Source organism: Mercenaria mercenaria, chromosome 5 (assembly GCF_021730395.1).
Source record: "Mercenaria mercenaria strain notata chromosome 5, MADL_Memer_1, whole genome shotgun sequence".
Classification (NCBI taxonomy): Eukaryota; Metazoa; Mollusca; class Bivalvia; order Venerida; family Veneridae; genus Mercenaria; species Mercenaria mercenaria.
Window position 1 is genome coordinate 51,439,405 of NC_069365.1, and position 27,053 is coordinate 51,466,457.

Consider the following 27,053-nt stretch of genomic DNA (forward strand, 5'->3'; position numbering starts at 1 on the left):
TAATTTTTGTGTCGGGGGGAAATGTCTGGTCTTTTTCTATCCCCATATATAGGACGCATCGGCCCTTTGAGACCAGAATCTCGTAAAAAAATATGCGTCTTATATTCGTAGGTATCTACAAAAATGTTCTTTACATTTCTATGACATGACTAACCAACATGGGTACTGTTTTCTCTTATTTCATTGTCATTAGGTCAAGGCACATTTCACTCTATGTTTTTATTTAAAATTTCAAATTTGTTCTTTGTTACAGATCACAGATTGAATTTTGCCTATCCTGCTAGGTTATCACATATTGCCATATTGCTAAGACTTGTGTTGGTTTTGAAAGCATTGTTGAACTTGAAGTAAACAGATTCTACCAAACCTACTTACATACATATCTAAAGCGACACAAACACCAAAATAACTTTCTTTCTTCCTGTATTGGGAAAATAACTCTTCACCAACGTAATAAAACATCATTTAGTATCTTTAAAGATTTTAATGATGGAGGAAAATTCAAGTAAAAGTGCCATACCAGGCATTGTTTCATCACCAGCAGGCACCTTGGTAGAACTACCAACCTCCCGTGAACCAGCTGGATAGCTTCCTTACATAAAGAACTCTGTGCCCCATGCGAGTCTTGAACCCAAATCAGTGAGGGGCAAGAAATTGGAAGTCAGCAACCTTAACCATTCGGCTACATAGGCCCCTTACCCAATTATATTACAGCAGCAACTGTTGTGCTAAAAACTGAACTAGCACACGTTTTATGATAGATAACATTGGCAGAAAGGCATGTGATATTGTTTTTCTGTATTAAGGATTCTTAAACATTTTACTTTATCAGTTTGTAACCTTAATACCCATAAAAAAACAACTTGGAATATTCTGAACAGAGTCAAAAAAGGCACATATTTAACAGAACATAAAAGATGGTGTTCTCTAGTTAAAGCAGCAATACCTTGTTAACATTAGGCGATCCTAAATCTAGCAATGCCAATACATTAAACTGACATGCACATGAAAACATGTAACACGATGATGTCATTAAGTGCACATGGCCAAAACAAAAACTTATTTTCACAACAGTAAAAACATCTTGCTTCTACCTATCAAGTTTCTATTTTAACACAACTACTAGTAACTCACCTTTGAAATGAACAATTCAACTTGAAAGGTGCTAAGTGATTACTTATATTGTACTTTATCAATACTTTCTGTACAAAAAACATGGGCAACTTTCACTCAGATAAGTAGGAGAAATTTTCTCCATTGAAACTGGCGACAGAGTGACGGAAGGACTAATAACTTAATCGGCAAAAAATATTACTGCGCATAAAAACTTCAAAGGATGAAATATGCATATTTTGTCTTAAGCCTATTGTGAAAATGTTAACTACAGCTTAAATACTGGCCTTATTGTTGTTAATGTAAAATCAACGTCAAAACATATACAGAAAATAATTCATTATTACAGAACTTTTTAACAAATCGGAAGATGTTTATTTTCCCAAGGTGTTATAAGGTTAAAAGTGTGACGTCACGGGAAATGGCGACAGAATGTCGGCAACCCCGGTGACCCAGTTTCTAAACTGCAGGATTTAGGTATTTTAAAATATTACGAGATGAATAGGTGGTGAATTTGTGTCCTAATAAACAATTTTGTACCCGAGCTTCATGTCATTACATTTCAAGTTTGTACGAATTACCTGAAAACTTTACACACTCCCGCCAAAGGTCATAAGGGGAAAGGTACGAAGTAATCCGAATTAGATTCGATTTCGTACTCAAAAGTGTTCGAATCATTTTAACAAGATGTTGCCGAAAATGATCTCTAGTTTGATTGATACATATGGAGATTAAGTTCAGAAAGATGATAAATGATTAAAGCTATTATCAAGATGAAAATGTATTGGTAATTAGGTACAATATGTAAGTGGTATAAATTGTGTTGATTTAATAATTTTCAGCCATGTGTAGAAATTAAATAGTATACTTAAGGAGGACAGGCTTTAAAACAAAACAAAAGTTTTGATTTTCGAAAACGGGCGTCATACCTCCCATGATTTTTATCTTTATGATTCACGTATAGAGGTTGTTACAACGTTTAAATATCTAGGCGTTCATCTATTTAAAAACGGAAATTGGAATCGCACGCAAAAATTAGTTGTGCAACATGCTTCGTTTTCCATGCATAACTTGTTTATTGTGAATAATCAGTTAGAACTGCCAGTGTCACAGAAATTAGGTTTATTTGACACACTTGTAGCTCCTATATTAAATTATGCCGCAGAAATTTGGGGCTGTCATAAGAGCCCGGATGTCAAATCTGTGCACTCTAAATTCTGTCGAAAATTACTGTGTGTGAGAAATTCTACCAATCTGGATGCTGTTTACGGGGAATTAGGAAGAATCCCGATGTATATTTGTAGGAAACTAATAATTATAAAATACTGGCTTAAAGTTTTACAACAGAAAGATACTTCTTTATTGTTTAAAACGTATTGTATGTTAAAGACTGATGTTGATAATGGCGTTACATATAACCAAACCAATTGGGCATATCAAGTAAAATGTATATTAGATCAAGCAGGGTTAGCGTATTTGTGGTAAAATCAATTTACTATGTTGTTAAATTATAATATCATTAGACAAAGAATTATAGACATATATCATCAAACCTGGTATGCGGCAATTAATAATTCACCTCGTTTAGAAACATATTGTTTATTCAAACATTCATTTGCTTTTGAGTCGTACTTAGACAAAATACAAGAGAAAAAATACAGAATAACCTTAACTAAATTTCGAACTTCTTCCCATGATCTTTTTATAGAAACAGGTAGACATGTTAATGTTCCAAGAAATAATAGAATATGTGTTCAATGTAGATCAAATATGGTTGAAAATGAATTTCATCATCTTTTAATATGTACTAAATACAAAGATCTGAGACAAAAATACCTAAAGAAATATTATTATACATGGCCTACGCTTCAAAAACTATCTAACCTTTTGTCAATAAAATCTAGAAATGTGTTAATAAATTTGTCCAAATTTTTATACCATGCAAGTAAAATCAGAAACTAAGTACATGTAAGATCTTCCGAAAAGCTATGTTCGTGTTGGAGTTGTCAGTTTGCTATAGACATTGTTAAATGTTTAATGCAATAAATTCATTGTTGTTGTTGTTGTTGTTGTATTTAATATTCTATAAATATATATCTGATTTCTTGATATGACATATAATATATGAATTTGTTAAGGTACATAATATCAATAAATAAGGTTGATTAAAATTTTCAATGACTTCAGTGATAAGTGGGCTGTTTAAAAAAAAAAATGGCTAGTTTTAGTTTTTCTTAAACTACTATCACATCATGCATTATTAGATGCTGATTTGTTTGTCTAAAAATGCAAACTGGTGTCATAGAGCTGTATGTAAAGTTTGGTCAAGATTGCTTCACAGGAAAAACAGTTATGTCTGAAAAACATGCCAAAAATGTCAGGAGTGCAACAAAAAAGTGTGACACTTTAAGAAAAGCTTAAAATTCAAAATATTATTTCAATGTCAAAATGTATATGAGAGAGTAAAACATGTATTTTTTATTCAAGTTGAATGTCTTGACTAAAAGGTAACATAAATCTATGGATAATATAAGAATGTTTTAAACAAAATACAAGGCTGAAAAGGAATGAGGGCAGTTATGTTAACTTCCATAAAAAATCAGTATAAATCTATGTAAATGACTACAAATTTTTGGTACTAATAGTATTTCATAACCTACACTTACTATTATAGAGTAACACATATATTTGACTTAAAAAAGTAATAATTTAATCATAACATCTCCCAAAACTATTTTTAGCTCATCTGATTTTTTGAAAAAAAATGATGAGTTATTGTCATCACTTGAGCGGTTGTCGGCGTCGGCGTCTGCGTCGGCGTTGCCTGGTTAAGTTTTATGTTTAGGTCAGCTTTTCTCCTAAACTATCAAAGCTATTGCTTTGAAACTTGGAATACTTGTTCACCATCATAAGCTGACCCTGTATAGCAAGAAACATAACTCCATCTTGCTTTTTGCAAGATTTATGGCCCCTTTTGTACTTAGAAAATATCAGATTTCTTGGTTAAGTTTTATGTTTAGGTCAACTTTTCTCCTGAACTATCAAAGCTATTGCTTTGAAACTTGGAATACTTGTTCAACATCATAAGCAGACCCTGTACATCAAGAAACATAACTCCATCTTGCTTTTTGCAAGAATTATTGCCCCTTTTGGACTTAGAAAATCAGTTTTCTTGGTTAAGTTTTATGTTTAGGTCAGCTTTTCTCCTAAACTATCAAAGCTATTGCTTTAAAACTTGCAACACTTGTTCACCATCATAAGCTGACCCTGTACAGCAAGAAACATAACTCCATCCTGCTTTTTGCAAGATTTATGGCCCCTTTTGGACTTAGAAAATATCAGATTTCTTGGTTAAGTTTTATGTTTAGGTCAACTTTTTCTCTTAAACTATCAAAGCTATTGCTTTGAAACTTGCAACACTTGTTCACCATCATAAGCTGACCCTGTACAGCAAGCAACATAACTCCATCCTGCTTTTTGCAATAATTATTGCCCCTTTTGGACTTAGAAAATCATTTTCTTGGTTGAGTATTATGTTTAAGGCAACTTTTCTCATAAACTATCAAAGCTATTGCTTTAAAACTTGCAACAGTTTTTCACAATCATAAGTGGACACTGTACATCAAGAAACATAACTCTATCCTGCTTTTTGCAAGAATGATGGCCCTTTCTAGACTTAGAAAATCATGGGTAGGACAATATTTCTATTATACAAAAAATATCAGATGAGCGTCAGCACCCGCAAGGCGGTGCTCTTGTTAACACGGTATATCGCAGTGGACCCAAATTTGGTCAGGAGTGAAACATTTGCGCTTAATGAGGCACCGTGTTTGAAAATAAAACATACATGTACCGAAATGCAGTTTTCCAAGTAGTGTGTGTAGTGTTGCAATCATAAAAGACAGTCATGAGTGAAGTTTGTGTTTTTGTATGGAGTACGTGGCTCGTATGTATATGTCAGGAGTGAAACATTATTTTCAATTTTGGTGCTGTTCTTAAAACTAGCATATTAAAAAGCAACACTGTTCAGCTGGGCATTTTTTAAAATTCTGGGTGATGAACGGAGGATATCACTACAAACTTGTTCATTTAAGGTAAGTGTTTTACTGCTCTATAAACTGAAATTGATACATTAATATTTTAGCAGTAGAAAATATATCTTATAAATATCTATGTCCACAAAGTAAAACATTTTTAGCTCATCTGATTTTTTGAAAAAAAATGATGAGTTATTGTCATCACTTGAGCGGTTGTCGGCGTCGGCGTCGGCGTCTGCGTCGGCGTTGCCTGGTTAAGTTTTATGTTTAGGTCGGCTTTTCTCCTAAACTATCAAAGCTATTGCTTTGAAACTTGGAATACTTGTTCACCATCATAAGCTGACCCTGTATAGCAAGAAACATAACTCCATCTTGCTTTTTGCAAGATTTATGGCCCCTTATGTACTTAGAAAATATCAGATTTCTTGGTTAAGTTTTATGTTTAGGTCAACTTTTCTCCTAAACTATCAAAGCTATTGCTTTGAAACTTGGAATACTTGTTCACCATCATAAGCAGACCCTGTACATCAAGAAACATAACTCCATCTTGCTTTTTGCAAGATTTATTGCCCCCTTTTGGACTTAGAAAATCAGTTTTCTTGGTTAAGTTTTATGTTTAGGTCAGCTTTTATCCTAAACTATCAAAGCTATTGCTTTAAAACTTGCAACACTTGTTCACCATCATAAGTTGACCCTGTATAGCAAGAAACATAACTCTGTCCTGCTTTTTGCAAGATTTATGGCCCCTTTTGGACTTAGAAAATATCAGATTTCTTGGTTAAGTTTTATGTTTAGGTCAAGTTTTTCTCTTAAACTATCAAAGCTATTGCTTTGAAACTTGCAACACTTGTTCACCATCATAAGCTGACCCTGTACAGCAAGCAACATAACTCCATCCTGCTTTTTGCAATAATTATTGCCCCTTTTGGACTTAGAAAATCATTTTCTTGGTTGAGTATTATGTTTAAGTCAACTTTTCTCATAAACTATCAAAGCTATTGCTTTAAAACTTGCAACAGTTTTTCACCATCATAAGTGGACACTGTACATCAAGAAACATAACTCTATCCTGCTTTTTGCAAGAATGATGGCCCTTTTTAGACTTAGAAAATCATGGGTAGGACAATATTTCTATTACACAAAAAAAATCAGATGAGCGTCAGCACCCGCAAGGCGGTGCTCTTGTTATGTATTACTTTTAAGATTTTCCTGTTTATGTTTTATCAAATGTATTTACCTATTGCTGAAAATAACAAATTACAGCATAAATCTTTTCTTTTTAGCATGCTTTCTTGCATGAGTAAAAATGTTTCACTCCTGACATTAAAATGGTAAAATTGCATACATTCATTTTATAGAGTAAATATGAAGCAGCCAAGATGAGAAAACTTATTGTTAGCCTTCCAGCCATCAGAAAAATCATGAAGAACATAAAGACTGAAACCAATAGAATAACATCCACAGAAAGAGTTTGAAAACTTTTACAAAAGCTGAAAAAGGATGGAAAACTACTTGAAAAGGCGAAACTGAAACAAAAACAGAAACAAGTCAAAAGAGGTGGTCAGAAAAGGAAGAAAATCAAACAAAGTTGTAGATGAAAGAATGAAATCTAAACAGAGAGAATGGATAAAAGAAAAGTAGAAAACAAGCAGTATCATTGTTGAAGGTAATGCTAAAAACACTAAGGCTATCACTGAAGCTGATGAATGACCCTACTCCCCTGCACACAATGACACAGTACATTGCAATTTGATGCACACAAAATTGCATAATTATGTGGAGTGTATGTTTAGGAACAAAAAACAAAGTGCCATAACTCTGCAGAATATTTATCAAACAGAACCTAACATGCACCGTTCACTGAACTAGAGTTTTTACTGATCACTTGAGTGAGGTTCCATTAAATTTGTATGCAGGGGTTTGGGATATTAGGAGTGCACAAGATTGCATCTGCAGATTGTATGTATATAGTTTATTAACAAAATACAAAGTCCCATAACTGTGCAGTATTTTTTTCTGAAAGAATCTAACAAGCGCCATGCACAACTAGGGTTACTACTGATCACTTGTCTTAAGTTTCATCAAATTGTGTGCATGGGTTCAGGAGATTAGGCACACACAAGAATGCATATATGCAGACTACGTATATAGTATAGTAACAAAAAACAAAGTCCCATAACTCTGCATTTTTTTTAGCTCACCTGTCACAAAGTGACAAGGTGAGCTTTTGTGATCGCGCGGCGTCCGTCGTCCGTCCGTGCGTGCGTCTGTGCGTCCGTAAACTTTTGCTTGTGACCACTCTAGAGGTCACATTTTTCATGGGATCTTTATGAAAGTTGGTCAGAATGTTCACCTTGATGATATCTAGGTCAGGTTCGAAACTGGGTCACGTGCCATCAAAAACTAGGTCAGTAGGTCTAAAAATAGAAAAACCTTGTGACCTCTCTAGAGGCCATATATTTCACAAGAGCTTCATGAAAATTGGTCAGAACGTTCACCTTGATGATATCTAGGTCAAGTTCGAAACTGGGTAACGTGCCTTCAAAAACTAGGTCAGTAGGTCAAATAATAGAAAAACCTTGTGACCTCTCTAGAGGCTATATTTTTCATGGGATCTTTATGAAAGTTGGTCTGAATGTTCATCTTGATGATATCTAGGTCAAGTTCGAAACTGGGTCACGTGCGGTCAAAAACTAGGTCAGTAGGTCTAAAAATAAAAAAACCTTGTGACCTCTCTAGAGGCCATATATTTCAAGAGATCTTCATGAAAATGGGTCAGAATGTTCACCTTGATGATATCTAGGTCAGGTTCGAAAGTGGGTCACATGCCTTCAAAAACTAGGTCAGTAGACCTAAAAATAGAAAAACCTTGTGATCTTTCTAGAGGCCATATATTTCACAAGATCTTCATGAAAATTAATCAGAACGTTCACCTTGATGATATCTAGGTCAAGTTCAAAACTGGGTCACGTGCCATCAAAAACTAGGTCAGTAGGTCAGATAATAGAAAAACCTTGTGACCTCTCTTAAGGCCATATTTTTCATGGGATCTGTATGAAAGTTGGTCTGAATGTTCATCTTGATGATATCTAGGTCAAGTTCGAAACTGGGTCACGTTCGGTCAAAAGCTAGGTCAGTAGGTCTAAAAATAGAAAAACCTTGTGACCTCTCTAGAGGCCATATATTTCATGAAATCTTCATGAAAATTGGTCAGAATGTTCACCTTGATGATATCTAAATCAAGTTCGAAAGTGGGTCACGTGCCATCAAAAGCTGGGTCAGTAGGTCAAAAAATAAAAAAACCTTGTGACCTCTCAAAGGGCCCCATTTTTTCCATGGGATCTGTATGAAAGTTGGGTTTTAAATTTCATTTTGATGAATCTAGGTAAAAGTTCGAAAGGGGTCATTCCGTCAAAAACTGGTCGTAGGTCAAAAAATGAAAAACTTGTGCCCTCCAAAAGGGCCCAATTTTTTTTCAATGGATCTTATGAAGGGTTTGGGTTGAATGTTCTCTTGATGATATTATAAAGTTCGAAAGGGGGCATGTGCGGTCAAAAATAGGTCGTAGGTTAAAAAAGAAAAACCTTGTAAACCTCTCAGAGGCCAACTTGGAAGGGTCCCAAAAAAAATGGTCAGAATTTCTTTTGTTTAAATTTTTTAGGTAAAGTTCGAAAGTGGGTCACTGCCATCAAAAAGTAGGTCAGTAGGTAAAAATAATAAAAAAAACTTTTGTGACCTCCTAGGGCCATATTTTTCAGGGGGATCTGTATAAAAAGGGGTTTGAATGTTTTTTGAGATTCTGGGTTTCAATTTTGAAATGGGCAACTGCGATCAAAAAACGAGGTCAGTAGGTCTTAAAAATTGAAAAACCTTGTGACCTTCTAGAGGCCATACCCTTAAAAGGGTTTTCATGAAAATTTGGGTCAAATTTCCCTTTGATGATACTGGGTAAATTTTTGAAACGGGGTTCACGTGCCTTAAAAAAACTATCAATGGGGTAAAAATAAGAAAAACCTTGTGCCCCCGGAGACCTTTTTTCAATGGATTTCATGAAAATTTGGGGTAGAATTTTTATCTTGTAATTCTAGGTCAAGTTCAAAACTGGGTCACATGACAAAAAAAAACAGGTCACTATGTCAAATAATAGAAAAAACGACATCTACCAAAAAACGGGTCATGGGGGAAGATTGAGCGTTCGGCCCTCTGGCCTTTGTTTCTGAAAGAGAACATAACCTCAAATGACAACACAGTAACTTTGTTAAATTTCACTTTTGTAAAGTTTGTTTCATAAAATTGGTCAAGGGATGGAAGATTTGATTTGCAAAAGGGACTGGTTATAGGCAGACAAAAGGGAACCGTATCCCCCCTTTACAACTTGAGTTTTTTGGGAGGAAAAAATATGACAAAGGTTTTGTGCCCAAATACAGACAGTGGACAGACAGCGATGACAAGGGTAGTCAACAAACGAAACCCCAGAAACCCACTTACAATTTCGATTTTCAGGGGGGTTAATTACAATGTAAAAAACTGACACTTCAAAAATTAAAATAAAAAGTTTTTTTTAAGGTAATAAAATATGACTTATTTATTTTTATTTTTATGTTTTTTTTTAAGCTCTAATTTCTAAAATATAACCTTTGCATTTCACGAAATTTTGCAGGATGAAAGGTTGATGAACCGGAATACAGTTAGGGTTCCCCAGAAGACACTGGGCTTTCCGGGAGTTCAAAAAAGTCAAACACTGGTGGCCCCTGGAAAGCACTACGATATTTAAAAAAACCTAACCAGCCACTGTTCCCTTGCAGTGGAATCAAAATGGATTCATATACCAGAGCTTGAATGGGGGGTGAACTTTCTTTTAGTGTTTAAGTTGAAAACGTGTCGGGAGTGAAAATTTTGACTTTTTTTTTTTCAAAGTTATCAGGGGTTATTTTTCTTTAATAGTCAGTTATTTTGATAGTACAAAACAGCACTGTGAGGAGCTTTTCTTATAAATGTTCGAAAGTTTAACTCAAAGTTGAAAATCTTTGTTGTTTCTTGAATAAAATTCATTGTTGTTTTTTCTAAAAAATGAAAAAATATCAAAGTTTCAGAATCAAAACTGTCAAAATTCGCTTCTTTCTGCATTGCATAAAAAATTTAAAGGTGTTTTACACTTGCTTTTCTGTTTAGATCACAATTTTAAAGTTAAAATTAAGTTATGGTAATAAGTGTATTTGTAGGAGTGAAAATTTATTGGTCAAACTTTAATCGTTTGAAATATGAAATACTAATTTATTTTATGAAATACCTTGTTATTTTTTTGTATTTTTTAAAAATATATGGCAAAGTTCCCTTTTTGTATTTAAGGTACCAGTTAATTTAAAAAACAAATTTTCTTCTTTAATACCCAAAAAGGGGGGTAAAAAAAAAAAACCCTTTAATTTAAATTTTTTTTGGGGCTATAGCTAGCTGGGGATTTTTTTTTCATTTTTTTTAACACCTAAACTAAAAAAAAGTAACAAAAAAAAGACCAAAGAATTTATTTTTTTAGCTCATCTGATTTTTTGAAAAAAAAGGGGAAAGTTTTTGTCATCACTTGAGGGGTTGTCGGCGTGGGCGTCGGCGTCTGCGTCGGCGTTGCCGGTTAATTTTTGTTTGGGTCAGTTTTTTCCCAAAAACTTAAAAAGCTATTGCTTTGAAACTTGGAATACTTTTCCCATCAAAAAGCTGACCCTGTATAGCAAAAACTAACTCCTCTGCTTTTTGAAAGATTTATGGCCCCTTTTGTACTTGAAAAATACAGATTTCTTGGTTTAAAGTTTTTTTTTAGGAAATTTTTCTCCAAAACTATCGCTATTGTTTTGAAATTGGAATACTTGTTCCCCATCATAAGCAGACCCTTACATAAAGAAACTAACCCCTTTTTGCTTTTTGCAAGAATATTGCCCTTTTGGGACTTAGAAAACAGTTTTCTTGGTTAAGTTTTAGTTTGGGTCAGTTTTTCCCCCTAAAATCAAAGCTATGTTTTAAAAACTTGCAACATTTTTACCACATAAGCGACCCTGTCGCAAAAACAAACTCCATCTGTTTTTTTGCAAGATTTATGGCCCTTTTGGATTAAAAAATATCAGATTTTTTGGGTTAAAGTTTTATTTTTAGGTCAAAACTTTTTCTCTTAACAAATCAAACTTTTGCTTTAAAAACTTGCAACCGTTCCCATCATAAGCTACCCTGTACAGCAACAGCGAAAAACCCTTCCTGATTTTTGCAAAATTTTGCCCCTTTTGGACTTAAAAAACTTTTTCTTGGTTGAGTATTTTTTTAAAGTAAACTTTTTATAAACTATCAAAGCTAGTTTTAAAAAACTTGCAACAGTTTTTCCCACCATCATAAGTGGACACTGTACATCAAGAAACATAACTCTATCCGTTTTTTTGCAAAAATGAGGGCCCCTTTTTTTAGACTTAAAAATCGGGGTGGAAAATATTTCTTTTACACAAAAAAATAATGAGCGTCAGCACCCCCAAGGCGGTGTTTGTTATGATGCAATGCGGTTTTTAAAAAAGAGGAAATCAAAATGCGACTTAGACCTGTTATAAATTTTTGACATTTTTACATTTTCTTGCCTTTTTTTTAAAAAACACCCAAAAGTATGTTTGTATATAAAAATTTTGAAAGTAAGCAAGTTGTTTTTTTTTGTTCGTAAATATTTTATATATATGATTTATTGTTTGACATAATATTATATATAGTATGGATTTCTTAAGTAAATAAAATCAATAAAAAGGTTTAAATTAAATTTTCGTGACTTAATTTTTTAGATATTTGTATATAGAACTTCTGAAAGCAATATTTTTGTGTGTTTTTTTTTCTGTAAAATATTTATCTGTTTTTTGAATGACATATAGTATATGAATTTGTTAAGGTACTTTTTCAATTAAAGGGCCCGCCCCATGAAAATCAACATAGGGGGTTTGCGACCAGCATGGTCCAGACCGCCTGCGCATCTGCGCAGTTGGCAGGACCATGCGTTCGCTTTCAAGCCATAGCAATTAGAAAAAACTTTTAAAACGAATGGCATGGACCTGCCCAAGACTGCGCGGATGGCGGCTGGTCTGGATCCATGTGGTCGCAAACCCCTATGTTGGTTTTCCCATGGCATGGCTCATATTATAAGTATTATATCAATAAATAAGGTTAAATAAGTTTTATTTTTTTAAAATTTTGATGATTTTTTTTTGTGTTGTTATTGTACAATCAAAATGCATATTTTCATTCATGGCATTTAAAAGCACTCCGGCTATCTTAAAAAATTAAAATTTTAAAAACTTGAAAATTAAAGAAATACAATCTATGCATGCTTTCAAAAATTTTTTATCAAAATTTGTCCCAAATTTGTAATAGTGCATCTTTAATAGTCCTTGTGGCCCTAGTGCCCCTTACGATCTTTGTAGGAAACTCCCTGAATAATTTTACTCATATCTTTTTTATTTTACATTTTTTTCTTAGATTTTTCTTAAAGGTTTTTATGGTCCCCAAAATCCCCCTTAGTGGCCCTTAGTCCCCTTTAGAGGCCCTTAGGGGTCCTTTGTGCCTCTTAGTGGCCCTTTTGGGTCCTTAGTGGTATATTGCAGGACCCATGCATTTATGGTATTTTTTGTTTTTAGCTTGATTTTTCAAAGAAAAAGTACAGCTATTGCACTCGTCCCGGCGTCGGAGTCGCCATTGGTTAAAGATTTTGATAATGTCAGATATCTTTGTTACTATCAAGGATCTACACCAGTCAAATATCACTGTTACTATCAAAGCTTTTGACTTGAAACTTAAAATTTTATTTACAGTAAAAGTCTACCCCAGGAAAAAAATTTTCCCCATAACTTTGTTTGAATTTTTGAAGAGTTATACCCCTTTTTAACTTAGAATTTTTTGGTTAAAATTTTTTTGTAAAGTCAAAACTCGTTACTATCAAAGCTTTTGACTGAAACTTAAAATGTTTTTTTGAGCACTTAAAAGTCTAACAGGAAAAAAACAACCCCATTTATATAACTTATTTGAAGTTTGACAGAGTTTCCCCCTTTTTTTAACTTGAATTTATGGTTAAAGACTTACAAGTTTTATTCAAAGCTCAAATTTCAGAGTAAACAGAAAAAAATTCGGGTGCGTGTCATCAGACAGCTCTTGTTAATTGAGGAAGGGCTTACTAGTTACTTATTGTGATTAAAAAGGGATTAAAAAGTTGAGTTAGGCATAAATATTCATGAAAAGACTCGCATAATAAAACTTTTCTAAAATAAATTTATTCTTTTCAGATCTTTATTTCAAGAGTGATTAAGGTAGACAATATATCAGCTAAAAATGCAGATCTATATCAGTGGTTATCAGGCAGATGAATCAACAGTGTCTGTCCCACTGTCATCCTCGGTTATTCTGTTCCTTCTGAAATACTGCAAGACACAGTCATTCCATGTACACTTAGTGGATTGTCAAGATGAGGAGCACGCTGTTGTCAGCATGTCTAGGGATTGTTTACAGGACTTGCATTATAGTTTTATAGACAGACAGAGCATTCCAACGAAAGTTCAAACTGTTTTTTCCCAAACCATAGGGAAAGTTACGTGTCAACTTACCTGGCTGATGTCATAAGATCAAATTTTAGCTTTTACTGTAAAATAGTTTGTGTGTTAGAGATAAAAATATCTTTTTGTCTGCCTTGTAAAAAAAGGTTTTTCTCTACTCGAGGGACAATGGGGAATGAAAAACAGATTTGGGCAAGGTTCCTTTATCCTGTTGCCCCGGGGGTTTGGGAAAAATGTGGCATGCACAGATGGACATTAAGATAAATTCTCTTCCCTGTGTTACATTCAGGATACTGGTAGATGTAAGCAATAGTTTTTGGCATTTGGCTTTTTGTAGATGTCATAATAGGTACTATTGTGCCCTTTAAAGTGACATTGTTTTAGACCGGTTTTCCTAGAGAAGGACAGGAATATATCTACCCCTGGCCTGTGATCAGACAAATTTATATGTTCCCAACACTTAATAATAAGTAATCCAAAATGTCATTGAGTAAGAAAATTTCTACTTAGGGCTTCTTAGGATGAGTGGTTATAGTTTCTGACTGAATCACCTGCTGTAGGATCGAAATCCTATAAGGGAAGTAGAATTCTTTCATGTGCGCTGGCTTACAAGTGCTACCCAGGTGACTGCTGAATTCGGGAATAATGCCCAGAAGGGAACATGGGGGTTCCCATGTATTGAAAGTTTTTAAAGTGCCGCATTAGATCATGTCAGGTGATTTTTCCCAAAAAAAAGTGGGAGCCTGTCTGTGATAAAAATTTATTTGCCCTTTTGGGGTTTGCTTCCAGTTAAATCAGAGAAATTTTTTGAAATTAACCTTTGTTTTGCGACAGAGAAGTCCGTTTATCTTTAAGAACGAAATTTGCATTGATAATTGATGCCCACCCTTGGTTATAGAAAGGTTTTTAAAAGCAATAAAATTGAAATTGTCAGTGTTATGTGACAGTGAATCCAGTTCAGTAGTAGTCTTTAGAATCTTTTTTTAGATTAGAAATTATACATGTGTAATTTGATGACTACCATTGGTTATAGAAATTTAAAAGCAGTGAAAGTTGATTCTGTATCAACATGTATCGACTTTTATTGAAGTGAATGCTCCGTTGTGATATGTTCTTCTATAAACTTGAAATTAGCGCTTACTTTTAAGATACTGTCTGCTATAAAGTTATGTTTTATCCCACCAGGATGGCAAAGATTTAATGATCCGTTGTGGACTATGCAGTGTTGTGAGACATATCATCAAGCTTTGCCATGAGTTGATGTCAAAAGGTGGAGACAATACACTAATTGATCTGTTGGGTGTTCTTCAAATTTCTTTTTGCAATTGCAATTTCTTTCAAGCTTTTGTAGAAAAACCAGTGATTTTGAAGGGCCCCCCAGCTGAAGTTTAAGGTTGCGACTTGGAATATCAACTATTTTCGTTATAAGGCACACTCGTTATATTAAACAAGAACACCCCGACTCCGCACGTAATTTGGGGATTTTCCCCTTTCTTGTTTGGTTCTAGTAATTTTGCTTTCAAGTGAAAAGCCATTCAGGTTTTTGTGTAAGTTTAATGTTTGCCCCCGTGCTGCCCCCCGGTACCCGTAAAACGCTAGAACCCCAAAGGCGCCACATCAAAAGCTGGGAAAGTCAAACCCTTTGACCGCATTTTTTTTGATATGATTTTAAAAAGCAGAGAACAAACAGACATGATTCGCAGAATTTGTTAATACTTTTAAAAAAAATTTTTAATGCTCCCATTTGGTTAATTGGGTGAATGTAAACCAATCAGACTCTGATCAATAATAAGAGAACAATTTTTGGGTAATATTTATCCCCCCCCAAAAGCTTTGCATATTTATTAGTCTTAGGCTCGAAGTTAAAATGTTCATTTAAAAAAATTTTCTTCTCTCAAATTTTACAAGAAAAAAAACTTGAATTTGGAAGCCATTTTAAAACATTGTAAATTTTTTTTTTTAAAGGGCCTGATTTTCCCGATTTCTAATGGTTGTGTGTTGTTTTTTTGGGTTTCAGGGCGCAAATCTAAAAGCTTGTGCAGAGGTAATATTTTTTAGACTTTTTCAGAATTAAATGTTTTGGTATTGTAGTGTACAATGTAAATCCATGTAAATTAAGTTACTGAAATAGAGGATTTTATATAACTGTCTTTTCATATTGAATATATGATATGAGTAAAACAATAAATTGCAGGCTCTGCCAAACTGTTTGTCATTCTGATTCAACAAGTGAAATAAAATGCAATGTGGTCGGACACAAATACAAGATTTTTTTATCACTTGTTATTTTTTACTGCTGGACCATTGAAATTTCCTCTTTCCTAATCTGTTATTTGACCCCATCTTTTATACTTGAAACAACATTAATGTCAAAATGTTGTTATACTAGGGTGCATAATCAGGTGGGGGGAGGGGGGGGGGGGGTTACAGGGGGGGAAGGGGCCCATCCTGTGTTTGGGGGAAAAAAATGCTCGGGATTTTGGGCAAAAAGGGGGAAAAAAAAAACCCGATGTAAAATCATTTTTGGGGGAAAAAAGCTGATTTAAAAGAAATTTTTTAGGGGAAGGGGCCTGAAAAGGCCCCTATTATTATGAAGGGGGAAAAAAGCCCTGATAATGTCAAAAATATAACATCGTGTTATTTCACTCCCGTGATATCAAACATTGTGATGAACAGTTTACATAGAAAAATGTCTCTGTCAACAATCTGCTGTTGTTCTTTATGTGGGTACTTACAACTCAGGTAATTGAAACCTCAGCAAAATGAATTTGTCAGATTTTAAGCTCAAACATTTGTTATTTATGGGATTGTGTATGATTTTTAGAGGTTTGGTGGGCAAAAACTTTTTGAGGGAAATTTCCGACTCCATTTACAGTTGTCAAAAACTAAGGTACTGTCAAAATACTGTGGGGTTTTAATGGCCTTTTTAAAATACAAGGTTTCTTTTTTGATTGTCCAAAATTTGCAAAATTTTGTTGTTTTCTTTTAAAATGCCCCCCCTTGAAGAAGAGGGGTTTTTGTTTTTCAGTGCAGTTGTCAGTCCTTATACCAATCGGTTTCCAGATGAAATTTAAAAAAAACTTGCACCCAGGATCAAAAATTAATAGGGAGGTTGTCATGAAAGCAGACCCCATTTAAATTTTTTGTCATAGGCAAGGTCACAGTGACCCGGAACATTTAAAAAGTTTCGGGGTGATAATTTGAGAACTTTGGGCCTATAAACACGAAATTATAAGGAGGCAGTGAGACCAGCAGGTGACCCCCCATTGATTTTTAGGAAAATAGATCAAAGGCAAAAGGTCCGGACCGAACAGTAATCCTTTCCCGAAGAAACTTGAACGCTTGGGCCCAGGATACAAAAAAATAAAAGGGGGGTTGTCAGACCAGAGGACCCCCTTTGATTTTGGTCAGTAGTTCAAAGGTCAAGGGCACAATGACCTGGAACAGTTAAAAAACCCTTTCCCGGGTGATAAACCCCAAAAACGCTTGGGGCCAGGGTCAAGAAAAATTTATAGGGAAATTTATCATGACCAGAGATACCCCTATTTATAATCAACAGGGGTCATTGTGGTCATGATGAAAAGATTTTTAGGTCAGTGGTCAAAGGGGCAAGGTCACATGACCCGAACAGTTAACCCTTTCAGAATGCTTGGGCCTAGAATCAGAAACTTTTTGGGGGTTGACACCCCAAATAATAGAGAAAGCTTTAGTCTAAAAATCACATTTTATAGGGAGGTCACTTCGACGAAATGAAACCCCTAATTATTTATTTGTTTAAACAATTTTTTATTTTTGAAAACAACATATAAAATGTACAAAAAAAAATTTTTTCATGTCAAAAACATGGGTTGGAAAAAAACTGATAGTTTGTAAATTCCTTTTCCAAAAATTTTTGTTTGAGGTCAGTACGTGGAAAATTGTGAAGGGGGGGGGTTGCTTTTTTAAGTTTTTGGGGAATTACTGAAAGCATTTAAGGGGGGGTTTCGTTTCTAAAAGCTCTTGTTATAATTTTTTTGGTTATTTTAAAAATGTTGGGTTTAAACACACAAGTGTTTTGACCCTTTAGCCCCAATGTATTTGTTTTCTGGAGTCAATTAACTTGAAGCTTTCTTCACAGTTGAATTTTTAATAAATTGCATCTATTTTTCTTTTGTATTTTCCCTTTTCCCCGGGAAGTTTTGGGACACCCAAAAAAAAATTTATTGACTTAGTGAAAAATAGGGTACATATACTTTGACGGTTGAGAACTATTTTCAGAGCAGACACATTACCCATTTCTGTAGAGATACCTGAAGATGTAATGAAGCTGGAACTTCATTTTGACAGACCGCCACTTCTGCACAATGATGATAAAAAGAAAAGATTGCTGTTAAAATCTGTTCAAAACGAACTCGAAAATGTTGAAAGCTGTCCAGAAGATGGAAAGACAGTTGTTAGAAATTTCTTCACAACTCGCGAAAACACTATGCCACATGGTAATATTCGCTACAGAGTTATTACACAAGAGGAAAAAGAGGATAAGAAATTTGTGAATGGGGAAAATGGTGACAAGTGTAAGTTTGGTTGTACTGAAAACCGGCTGATCAAATGGTGCGCTAAATGTAATGACAGAGAAAAATTGAGACGTAAGGAAGAGAGACAAATACAGAATAATTCTAGACTGATTGAGAAAACTAATAGTGATTTTGTAACTGAAAAAAAGAATTAAAGGAAAATAAAGTTCTGTTGGTGGGGGATAGGAAACCCCTACCTTTTTTGAAAGGGGTTTTGCGGTTGTGGGGACTAGTTAGCAACTTTACATTACCGACTAGGTATGAACATGTTTTTGCAGAAGGGGGTATTTTTTCATAGCAGCATAATATTGTTTTTTTTATTTATCACTTACTGGTAAGCAATTAATTTTTTGCTCACCGTACAAAGTGCAAGGGGAGTATTTATCGTTGATGTCCGTCGTCAGTCCGTGCGTCAACAATTTCTAAAAAAAAACTTCTTCTTGAAACCACTGGGCAGAATTACAAAAAAACTTCACAGGTGATCCTTTGGTGGCCCCTTTCAAAATTTTCAAAAAATTGAATTCAATGCAGAACTCTGGTTGCTGGGGCAACCGAAAGGAAAAAAATTTAAAAAACTTCTTCTCAAAAACCCAAAGCCCCAGGCTTAGATATTTTTGGGGTGAAGAAATTTCCCGTGACTTCTACCAAATTTTCAATCATGACCCCGGGGTTTAAATTGACCCCGCCCCAGGGGGCACTTGATTTTTTTAGGAAAATTTTTCAATTTTTTTTAAAAAAAAACCGAAGGCCCAGAGCTTAGATATTTTACTTGTGCATTGCCCATGGACCTCTACAAAATTTGTTCAAAACATGACCCCCCGGGGCCAAAAAAGACCCCTGCCCAGGGCCCCTTGATTTTACATAGGAAAAACTTTAAAAATTTTCTAAAAAAAAACCAGAGGGCCCAAGCTTGATATTTTACATGTAGCATTGCTTGGCCTTTAAAATTTTTTCAAACCATGACCCCCGGGGGCAAAAAAAGACCCCCCCCAGGGGGGCATTTGATTTAACATAGGGAAAACTTCAAATTTTTTCTAAAAAAAAACCAGAAGGCTTAGGCTTTGATATTTGGCTGTGATTGCCTAATGGGCCCCTTTTTCAAGATTTGTTCAAACATAACCCCGAGGTCAAAATTTACCCCCCCCCCAGGGGTCCTTGATTTTCATAGGGAAAAATTTCTAAAAATAAAAAACCCGAAGGCCAGATTTTTAATATTTGCATGTAGCTTGCCTAATGGACCTTTCAAGATTTGTTAAAATCAGACCCCGCCCCAGGGGCCTTGATTTTTCATAGGAAAAAACTTTAAAATTTTTTTAAAAAAAAACTGAAGGCCAGAGCTTAGATATTTCACAGTAGCTTGCCTAGAGTTCTACAAAATTTTTTTCAAAAACATGACCCCCGGGTCAAATTGACCCCCCCCCATGGGGTTACTTGATTGTAAAAAGAAAAATCTTCAAAAAATTTTTTAAAAATAAAAAAAGGCCAAAAGCTTAGACATTGACAGGAGCATTTCCTATGGACCTGTACAAAATTTGTTCAAATCTTGACCCCCCCTGGTCAAAATTTCCAGCCCCCGGGGGTTAAAATTTATTGTACATAGGGGAAAACTTCAAAAAATTTTCTAAAAATAAACCAGAAAAGGGCCCAATCATGAATTTGATATGTAACATCGCCTAGTAGACTTCGACAAACTTTGTTCAAAACATGACCACCGGGGTAAAATTGCCCCCTCCCCCTCTTGACCCTCTTGTTATGTCTCCCCATATGTGAGGAGATCTATTAATGTTGTCCTGTCTGTGTGTCTCTCTGTTTATCCATATTAATCCTCTTTAACTACTTTACGAATTTAATCATATTTTGTTTTACCTCCCTCAGAATTATAGCATTTTCATTGGTTAACAAGTGGTCATATGGTCACACCCTTTGTTTCTATTTGTGTTAGGGGTTTGGGGTGGGTTGGGAGTCAGTAAATCTTCACATTGAGTTAGGCTAAAATAGAGGTTAGTTAAACAAATCAGTAAGGGTTTGTAAGTGACCCTTCCCGGGGAAAAAATGCAGGGGGCCTAAGAGACCTAAACATGGAAATGGGGGGGGAGGTGAATGGGTATCAGGTTCTAACCCGTTTTTTACTGCATTTATCAGTATTTAATGATTTTTTTGGCCCCCGCCAAATTATTTTTGGTTCAATTGCCTTGATAAAATACAATACTCGAAAACATTAGTTTTTGCTGCGGACTTATTTTCATGGATTTTGTGGTTGTGCCAATCCATTAAATTTTATTGAACAAAGAAAATTCCTCTTCTTTTTTTCTTTTAAAAACCCACGATTTATATCCCTAGGGCTTGCCCTTTCCCATTCTCTACTACAAACTTTCGTTTTTCTTTTCCGTTTGTCTGTCCCACAACAAGTCCTTGTGCTATTGCCAGATATTGCATATCGATTCAACCTTCCATTTAAATGAAGCAGTATAGGGAGATACATTCTTTTACTAAGAACTATTTTAAGTTGAACCAAAATCTTTATTTCTAACCCTTAAAACAAGTAGGCATCAGTGGTAATGCAGTTGTGTAAGCATTTTTCCCTTGATATTATTGATGAGACAATTACGAATTTGCTCATGAGTAAAAAGTACTGTGTTTAATATTCACAGCAGAAGCAAATAGTTACTCATTTCAATGTTTTGAACTTCTTTATTTAAAGCATTTAATTAAGACCTATTTGCATTAAACATTACACATTCATAACTAAAGTACTGTATGTTGTTAATGGAAGGTTGAATCAATTTGAACTTTGAAATCTTTGATATCGTAATTATTAAAGTCAAAATTATCCAAAAAAAATATTGAGAGGAATCACGATTTATATACATGTATAATATACATGTATAATACTGTGTTGTAGGAATCACTCAGATTCAGATGCTCAAGTTTTCTCCAGAAATTACCGAATGTTAAGAAGTGGCTGACCCATATCTTAACTTTACCCAGAATGCAGCACACAGCTGTAGTATGTGGCTTTAAAATGGATGCCTTAATGGAATCTGTAAAAACATTGTCAGTTGAAGAGGGCGAGCCAGAGTTTACAATTCCTGAAGTAATCTTGGATGTGGAGGAAAATACTGCAAATATAAGGTACCCATGATTAATCTATTAAAGTTGCTTGAGATTGAAATAAAACAGCATCTTTTTTCATTCACAAAACTTTTTATGTCTATGTTAAATGTTTAAAATCACCAAATAGTACATTAAATCTGTGCTTTGTTGGATTTTACGTCATAGCAACACAACTTAGGTGAAGCTTTTGGTGGTGGGAGAAGACCCAAGTTGCCCCTCCAGGTATTATTTCAGACGTGTGGGCACCTGGGTAGAACCACTGACCTTTCATAAGCCAGCTGGATGGTTTCCTCTTACGAAAAAATTATACACCCCAAATGAGGTTTTGAACCCACAGCTGTGAGGGGCAAGAATTCTGTTTGATTAATATCTTGTATATTTTCTCAATCCACATTTTCTTCTACTTTTCAGTCGCAGCTCGAAAGCAAAGCAGAGGGCCTTGAAGCGGGATATTTCAAGAGTTTTGGAGAAAATAAAGGTTTATGTTTGAAACATTCAACGAAATGCCTGTTTTCAAATTAAATTGTACTTTGCATGATATATGATATTTAGCTTACATTAATGCTGAAGAGGGGAAAAATATTGACGCTGAAAAGATAACCTGAAAATTTATAGATAGTTGCTCACAGTTGTTTAAACCTTGTTTCAGCCAAATGTAAGCTTTTGACAGAAAATCCTAGACGTTTAAGAGTCAGAATGTACAATTTGAGACATGTCAATGAATTTGAAACAGACCACAATATAAGCCATTCTGAGTTGTAATTGTTAATTCTGTAAACTTTCATCTTGAAAACAACAGGAAGCCTATTTTAATACAGTGAAAGTAGTTACATTTAAAATTAGTTGATTTAAAATTTCATTTTTTCAGTCATTACGGCTATTCCATGGGGACAGAAAGTTGTGGATGATGTAAAGATAAATAAATGTGGATATATTTTATTGATTGTTAATTTAATTTGGTTAACAGAGTTAACCACACATTGCAGAAAAATTAGTCCTTCATGATGATTTAGAGTCCATATATGTCGTTACATGTAAAGTTTGACATATAAATTCTGGAACCTAATATTGACAATAAAAATTTTTTTCTATATAATCTATTGCAGGAGCATAATATAAATCCGGTGGTGGGACACCATCCGTATGGAGACAATGTTAAAGTTGACTGGAAATCTGTACCTTTGTCTGCTCATCCTAAAATAGGTTTGTATACATCATTAATATACATCTTTTTTATAGTCTTGGAGGAACTATAATTATGTTTTTATTTTGGTTACTTATTGCAAGGCAGTAGCACCATGTTAACTCAATAGGTGTAGCTCAGTCTGACAGTCTGTCTACGAGGGTTGTCCCAAAAAATCGCGAACTTTTTTGATCACTTCAAAAATAAGCGACACATCTAATAATCATTTTAACTGATGTTATTTCAGTGTATACTCGACATGACTATAGAGTTTAAAATTAAATATCTGTCATATCATTTGAGTATTTTTTAGATAATGGACGGCAGACAGTGCTAGTCGGCGCATGCTCAATTTTCCCACTACAAAAAGAGACAGCTTCATTTTAAATTCATGTAACTTATTCGATATACATCTCACAGAATAAAAGTTCATATCTTCATTGACTGCAACATGTGGTGTGTAATTATGCTGTGTTTCAAGTCTTTGACATCACTTATGTAGAAAATAGTGACGTAATTTTGGAAGTAATAGTCGCATGCCATTTCAGAAATTGCGACGTCAGATAAGTTTGCGGCGCCAAAAGTATTAAAGTTTTATCTTGCCCTCGTTATGAATCACTCGCCTAGCCTTCCTCAAAGCGTTTGTGTCATGTAAAGACAAGTGTCCTGCTAACATTTGCCAAACTTCCAGAATTTTCTATTTCTCTTTTGTTTGTGAAGGAGTCATACTGCGATCTACACAATATTTTATTAATACTTTCTGTGCCGCGAAATTATCATACGTCGCAATTTCTGAAATGGTGAGCGATCATGCCTTTCAAAATTACATCACTATTTTAACGTTAGTGACGTCAAAGACTTTAAACACAAATGATCACACAACACACATTGCCATTAACGACGGTATAAATTTTAATCCTTGAGATGTATAACGGGTAAGTTACATGGATTTAAAGGGAAGCCACTTCTTTTTGTAGTGAGAAAATTGAGCGTGCGCCGACTAGCACTGACTGCCCTCCATTATTTAAAAAATGCTAAAATAATATGACAGATATTTAACTTTAAAGGCTATAGTCCTGTAGAGTATACAATGAAATAACATCAGTTAAAATAATTATTTGATGCGTCGCTTATTTTCAAAATATTGAAAAAGTTCGCAATTTTCTGGGACAACCCTCGTAATGAAGTGTTTTGATTGTAATACTTAGTCAGTATAAATGACAAAGTGATTTTTCCCCATTATTTCTGCTTCATGAAAGAAAGTTTCTTTCTACTGTTAATTGAAAATGAGCATGTACGACCTTGAATTGGTTACAGTCACTTTGACAGATAAACTCCTGCAGTTAGATAAATTATTTAGATATTAAGAAGTGAAACACAGAAAAACATTTTGCATTGAATTAGTATGATGACCTGTTGACAAAGTTAAAGACATCCTGTTGAAAAGGTAGAAGACATACTGTTGATGGAAGAATTCCTATTGATAATGTAGAAAACATCCAGTTAGTAAAGTAGAACTACTAGAAGACATTCTGTTGATAAAGTTGTAGAATCCTGTTGATTGGATAGTAGATATCCTCTTGATAAAGTAGAAAATGTCCTGTTGGTAAAGTAGAAAGTGCCCTGTTGATGAAGTAGAATGATGTCAACATTTTTTAGCCCACCATCATCAGATGGTGGGCTATTCAAATCACTCTGCGTCTGGGTCCGTCATCCGTCCATTCGTCCATTAACAATTTCTCATTATCGCATCTCCTCAGAAACTACTTGGGGGATTTTGACCAAACTTTGTCAGAATGATGTATTGGTACCCTAGTTGTGTCCCCCTGAAAATCAAGTTTTGAGTGAGTTATGGCCCTTTGTTTATTTTTATAATTTACATAGATTTATATAGGGAAAAACTTTGAAAATCTTCTTGTCCAAAATCACAGGGCCTAGGCCTTTGATATTTTGTATGTGACATCATCTAGTGGTCCTCTATTAAGATTGTTCAAATAATTCCCTAGGGTCAAATATTACCTTGCCCTGGGGGTCTCATGGTTTACATAGACTTATAAAGGGAAAAAACCTTCTTGTCCAAACCACAAAGCCTAGAGCTTTGATATTTGTAATGGAGCATCATCTAGTGGTTCTCTACCAAGTTTGTTCAAATTTTCCCCCTAGGATCAAATATGGCCCCGCCTGGGGGTCACATGGTTCATATAGACTTATATAGGGAAAAACTTTTAAAATCTTCTTTTCCATAACCTACAACATTCAAATTTGGACCACATGTATAGTTTTGAGTGGCAAGATGAACCTTGACATGAGTTGACCTTGGTCTTGAACTAGTGACCTACCTTCACATTTCTGTAGCTACAGCCTTCAAATTTGGACCACATGCATAGGTTTGTGTACTGAAACAAACTTTGACCTTGACATTGACCTAGTGACCTACTTTCACATTTTTAAAGATACAGCCTTCAAATTTTGACCACATGCATAGTTTTGTGTACCGAAATGAACTTTGACCTTGAGATTGACCTAATGACCTACTTTCACGTTTCTCAAGCTACAGCTTTCAAATTTGGACCACATGCACAGTGTTGTGTACCGAAATGAAATTTGACCTTGATTTTGACCTTGAGCTAGTCTTGAAATTTGGAACATTCAAAAATGGTTCATTGGTGGGCGCCAAGATCTTTGTGATCTCTTGTTTTGAAATTATTCTTGAAAAGAAATTATAAACAAAACTCAGAGAATATTTTACTTGTTGCAATTTTTTCAGAGTTACCTGAGAAAAGAGTGGGAAGGAAGTGTGAGCAGTTAGAAAACCTAGCAACAGCAGTACAATCTATTGCTTCACCTGGTCATGTTATAGTCGATTTCTGTAGTGGCGCTGTAAGTGTGAACTTCTAAATACTTTACATAAAGCCAGTTTCAAAAATGTAGCAGTTTCACCTGTTAATATTGTAGTTGATTGTTGATAAATTTATTGTGTGTTTCTTAAAGTACTTAATACCTTACAGATCATATTTTGGGTGAAATTTGAATTTTTTAATTCATACAGAATAAGATATAAAATGTATACCCCAGTTAATCTGCCTCACATTGAAACAAAGAAAAAGAAGCGAATATTGCCATTATTCATTTGTAAAAAAAAAACAAAAAAAAAAACATGCAGAGCATTGATTTTGTTCAACGTTTGCAAACTTCCTCTGTTCAAAGAATTGTTATGTCTCCCCCAGGAGACATATTGTTTTTGCCCTGTCCGTCCGTCCATCCGTCCGTACGTCACACTTCATTTCCGAGCAATAACTGGAGAACCATTTGACCTAGAACCTTCAAACTTCATAGGGTTGTAGGACTGCTGGAGTAGACGACCCCTATTGTTTTTGGGGTCACTCTGTCAAAGGTCAAGGTCACAGGGGCCTGAACATTGAAAACCATTTCCGATCAATAACTAGAGAACCACTTGACCCAGAATGTTGAAACTTCATAGGATGATTGGTCATGAAGAGTAGATGACCCCTATTGATTTTGGGGTCACTCTGTCAAAGGTCAAGGTCACAGGGGCCTGAACATTGAAAACCATTTCCGATCAATAACTAGAGAACCACTTGACCCAGAATATTGAAACTTCATAGGATGATTGGTCATGAAGAGTAGATGACCCCTAACGATTTTGGGGTCACTCTGTTAAAGGTCAAGGCCACAGGGGCCTGAACATGGAAAACCATTTCCAATCAATAACTTGAGAACCTCTCGACCCAGAATGTTGAAACTTCATAGGATGATTGTTCATACAGAGTAAATGACCCCTATTGTTTTTGGGGTCACTCCATTAAAGGTCAAGGTCACAGGGGCCTGAACATTGATAACCAGTTCCGATCAATAACTTCAGAACCACTTGAACCAGAATGTTGAAACTTCATAGGATGATTGAACATGCAGAGTAGATGACCCCTATTGATTTTGGAGTCAGTCAATTAAAGGTCAAGGTCATAGTGGCCTGTTCATGTAAAATCATTTTTTGGAAATAACTTGAGAACCACTTGACCTACAATGTTGAAACTTAATAGGATGATTGGTCATGCAGAGTAGATGACCCATATATATTTTGAGGTCACTTGATCAAAGGTCAAGGTCACAGGAGCCTGAAAGTGACTTGAGAACCACTAGGCCAAGAGTGTTGAAATTTAGCGGGATGACTGGACATGCCAAGTAGATGATCCCTATTGCAGCCAACCATCAGTGTCTCTTTGACTTTCACTCCTGACCCCTATTGACTTCTTGCCTATAGGACTTTGCATTTGGGGAGACATGCGCTTTTTTACAAAAGCATTTTCTAGTTTTACTTGCTATAGACTGGGTAATATCCCAAGGTAGAAACAACTACGAAGAGCTGATTTTTAGCTCACCTGTCACAAAGTGACAAGGTGAGCTTTTGTGATCGCGCGGTGTCCGTCGTCCGTCCGTCAGTGCGTCCGTAAACTTTTGCTTGTGACCACTCTAG

The 27,053-nt window shown here is 35.0% G+C and overlaps 2 protein-coding genes across 4 annotated transcripts in view; one reads left to right on the forward strand and one right to left on the reverse strand.

Moving 5' to 3' along the window:
* Positions 1 to 1,717, reverse strand: part of LOC123557192 (mothers against decapentaplegic homolog 5-like) — a 42,091-nt gene extending 40,374 nt beyond the window's left edge. The window contains exon 1 of one of the 3 annotated variants that reach the window (XM_045348506.2): positions 1,695 to 1,717. The gene's annotated coding sequence lies outside the window, so the exon portion shown is untranslated. Of the gene's footprint in view, positions 1 to 1,134; positions 1,295 to 1,694 lie in introns of those variants that run through there. The other 2 variants (XM_045348502.2, XM_045348504.2) reach the window with 2 other exon arrangements.
* Positions 1,718 to 1,762: 45 nt separating this feature from the next.
* The window catches only part of LOC123557191 (glutathione S-transferase C-terminal domain-containing protein-like), a 32,237-nt gene continuing 6,946 nt past the window's right edge, over positions 1,763 to 27,053 (forward strand). Inside the window, exons 1-9 of the mRNA XM_053544598.1 lie at positions 1,763 to 1,917; positions 13,442 to 13,709; positions 14,894 to 15,003; positions 17,966 to 18,407; positions 18,560 to 18,595; positions 21,164 to 21,393; positions 21,787 to 21,853; positions 22,482 to 22,578; positions 25,326 to 25,438. Of these exons, the coding sequence (XP_053400573.1) occupies positions 13,488 to 13,709; positions 14,894 to 15,003; positions 17,966 to 18,407; positions 18,560 to 18,595; positions 21,164 to 21,393; positions 21,787 to 21,853; positions 22,482 to 22,578; positions 25,326 to 25,438 (1,317 nt within the window). The 5' untranslated portion in view covers positions 1,763 to 1,917; positions 13,442 to 13,487. The remainder of the gene's footprint in view (positions 1,918 to 13,441; positions 13,710 to 14,893; positions 15,004 to 17,965; positions 18,408 to 18,559; positions 18,596 to 21,163; positions 21,394 to 21,786; positions 21,854 to 22,481; positions 22,579 to 25,325; positions 25,439 to 27,053) is intronic.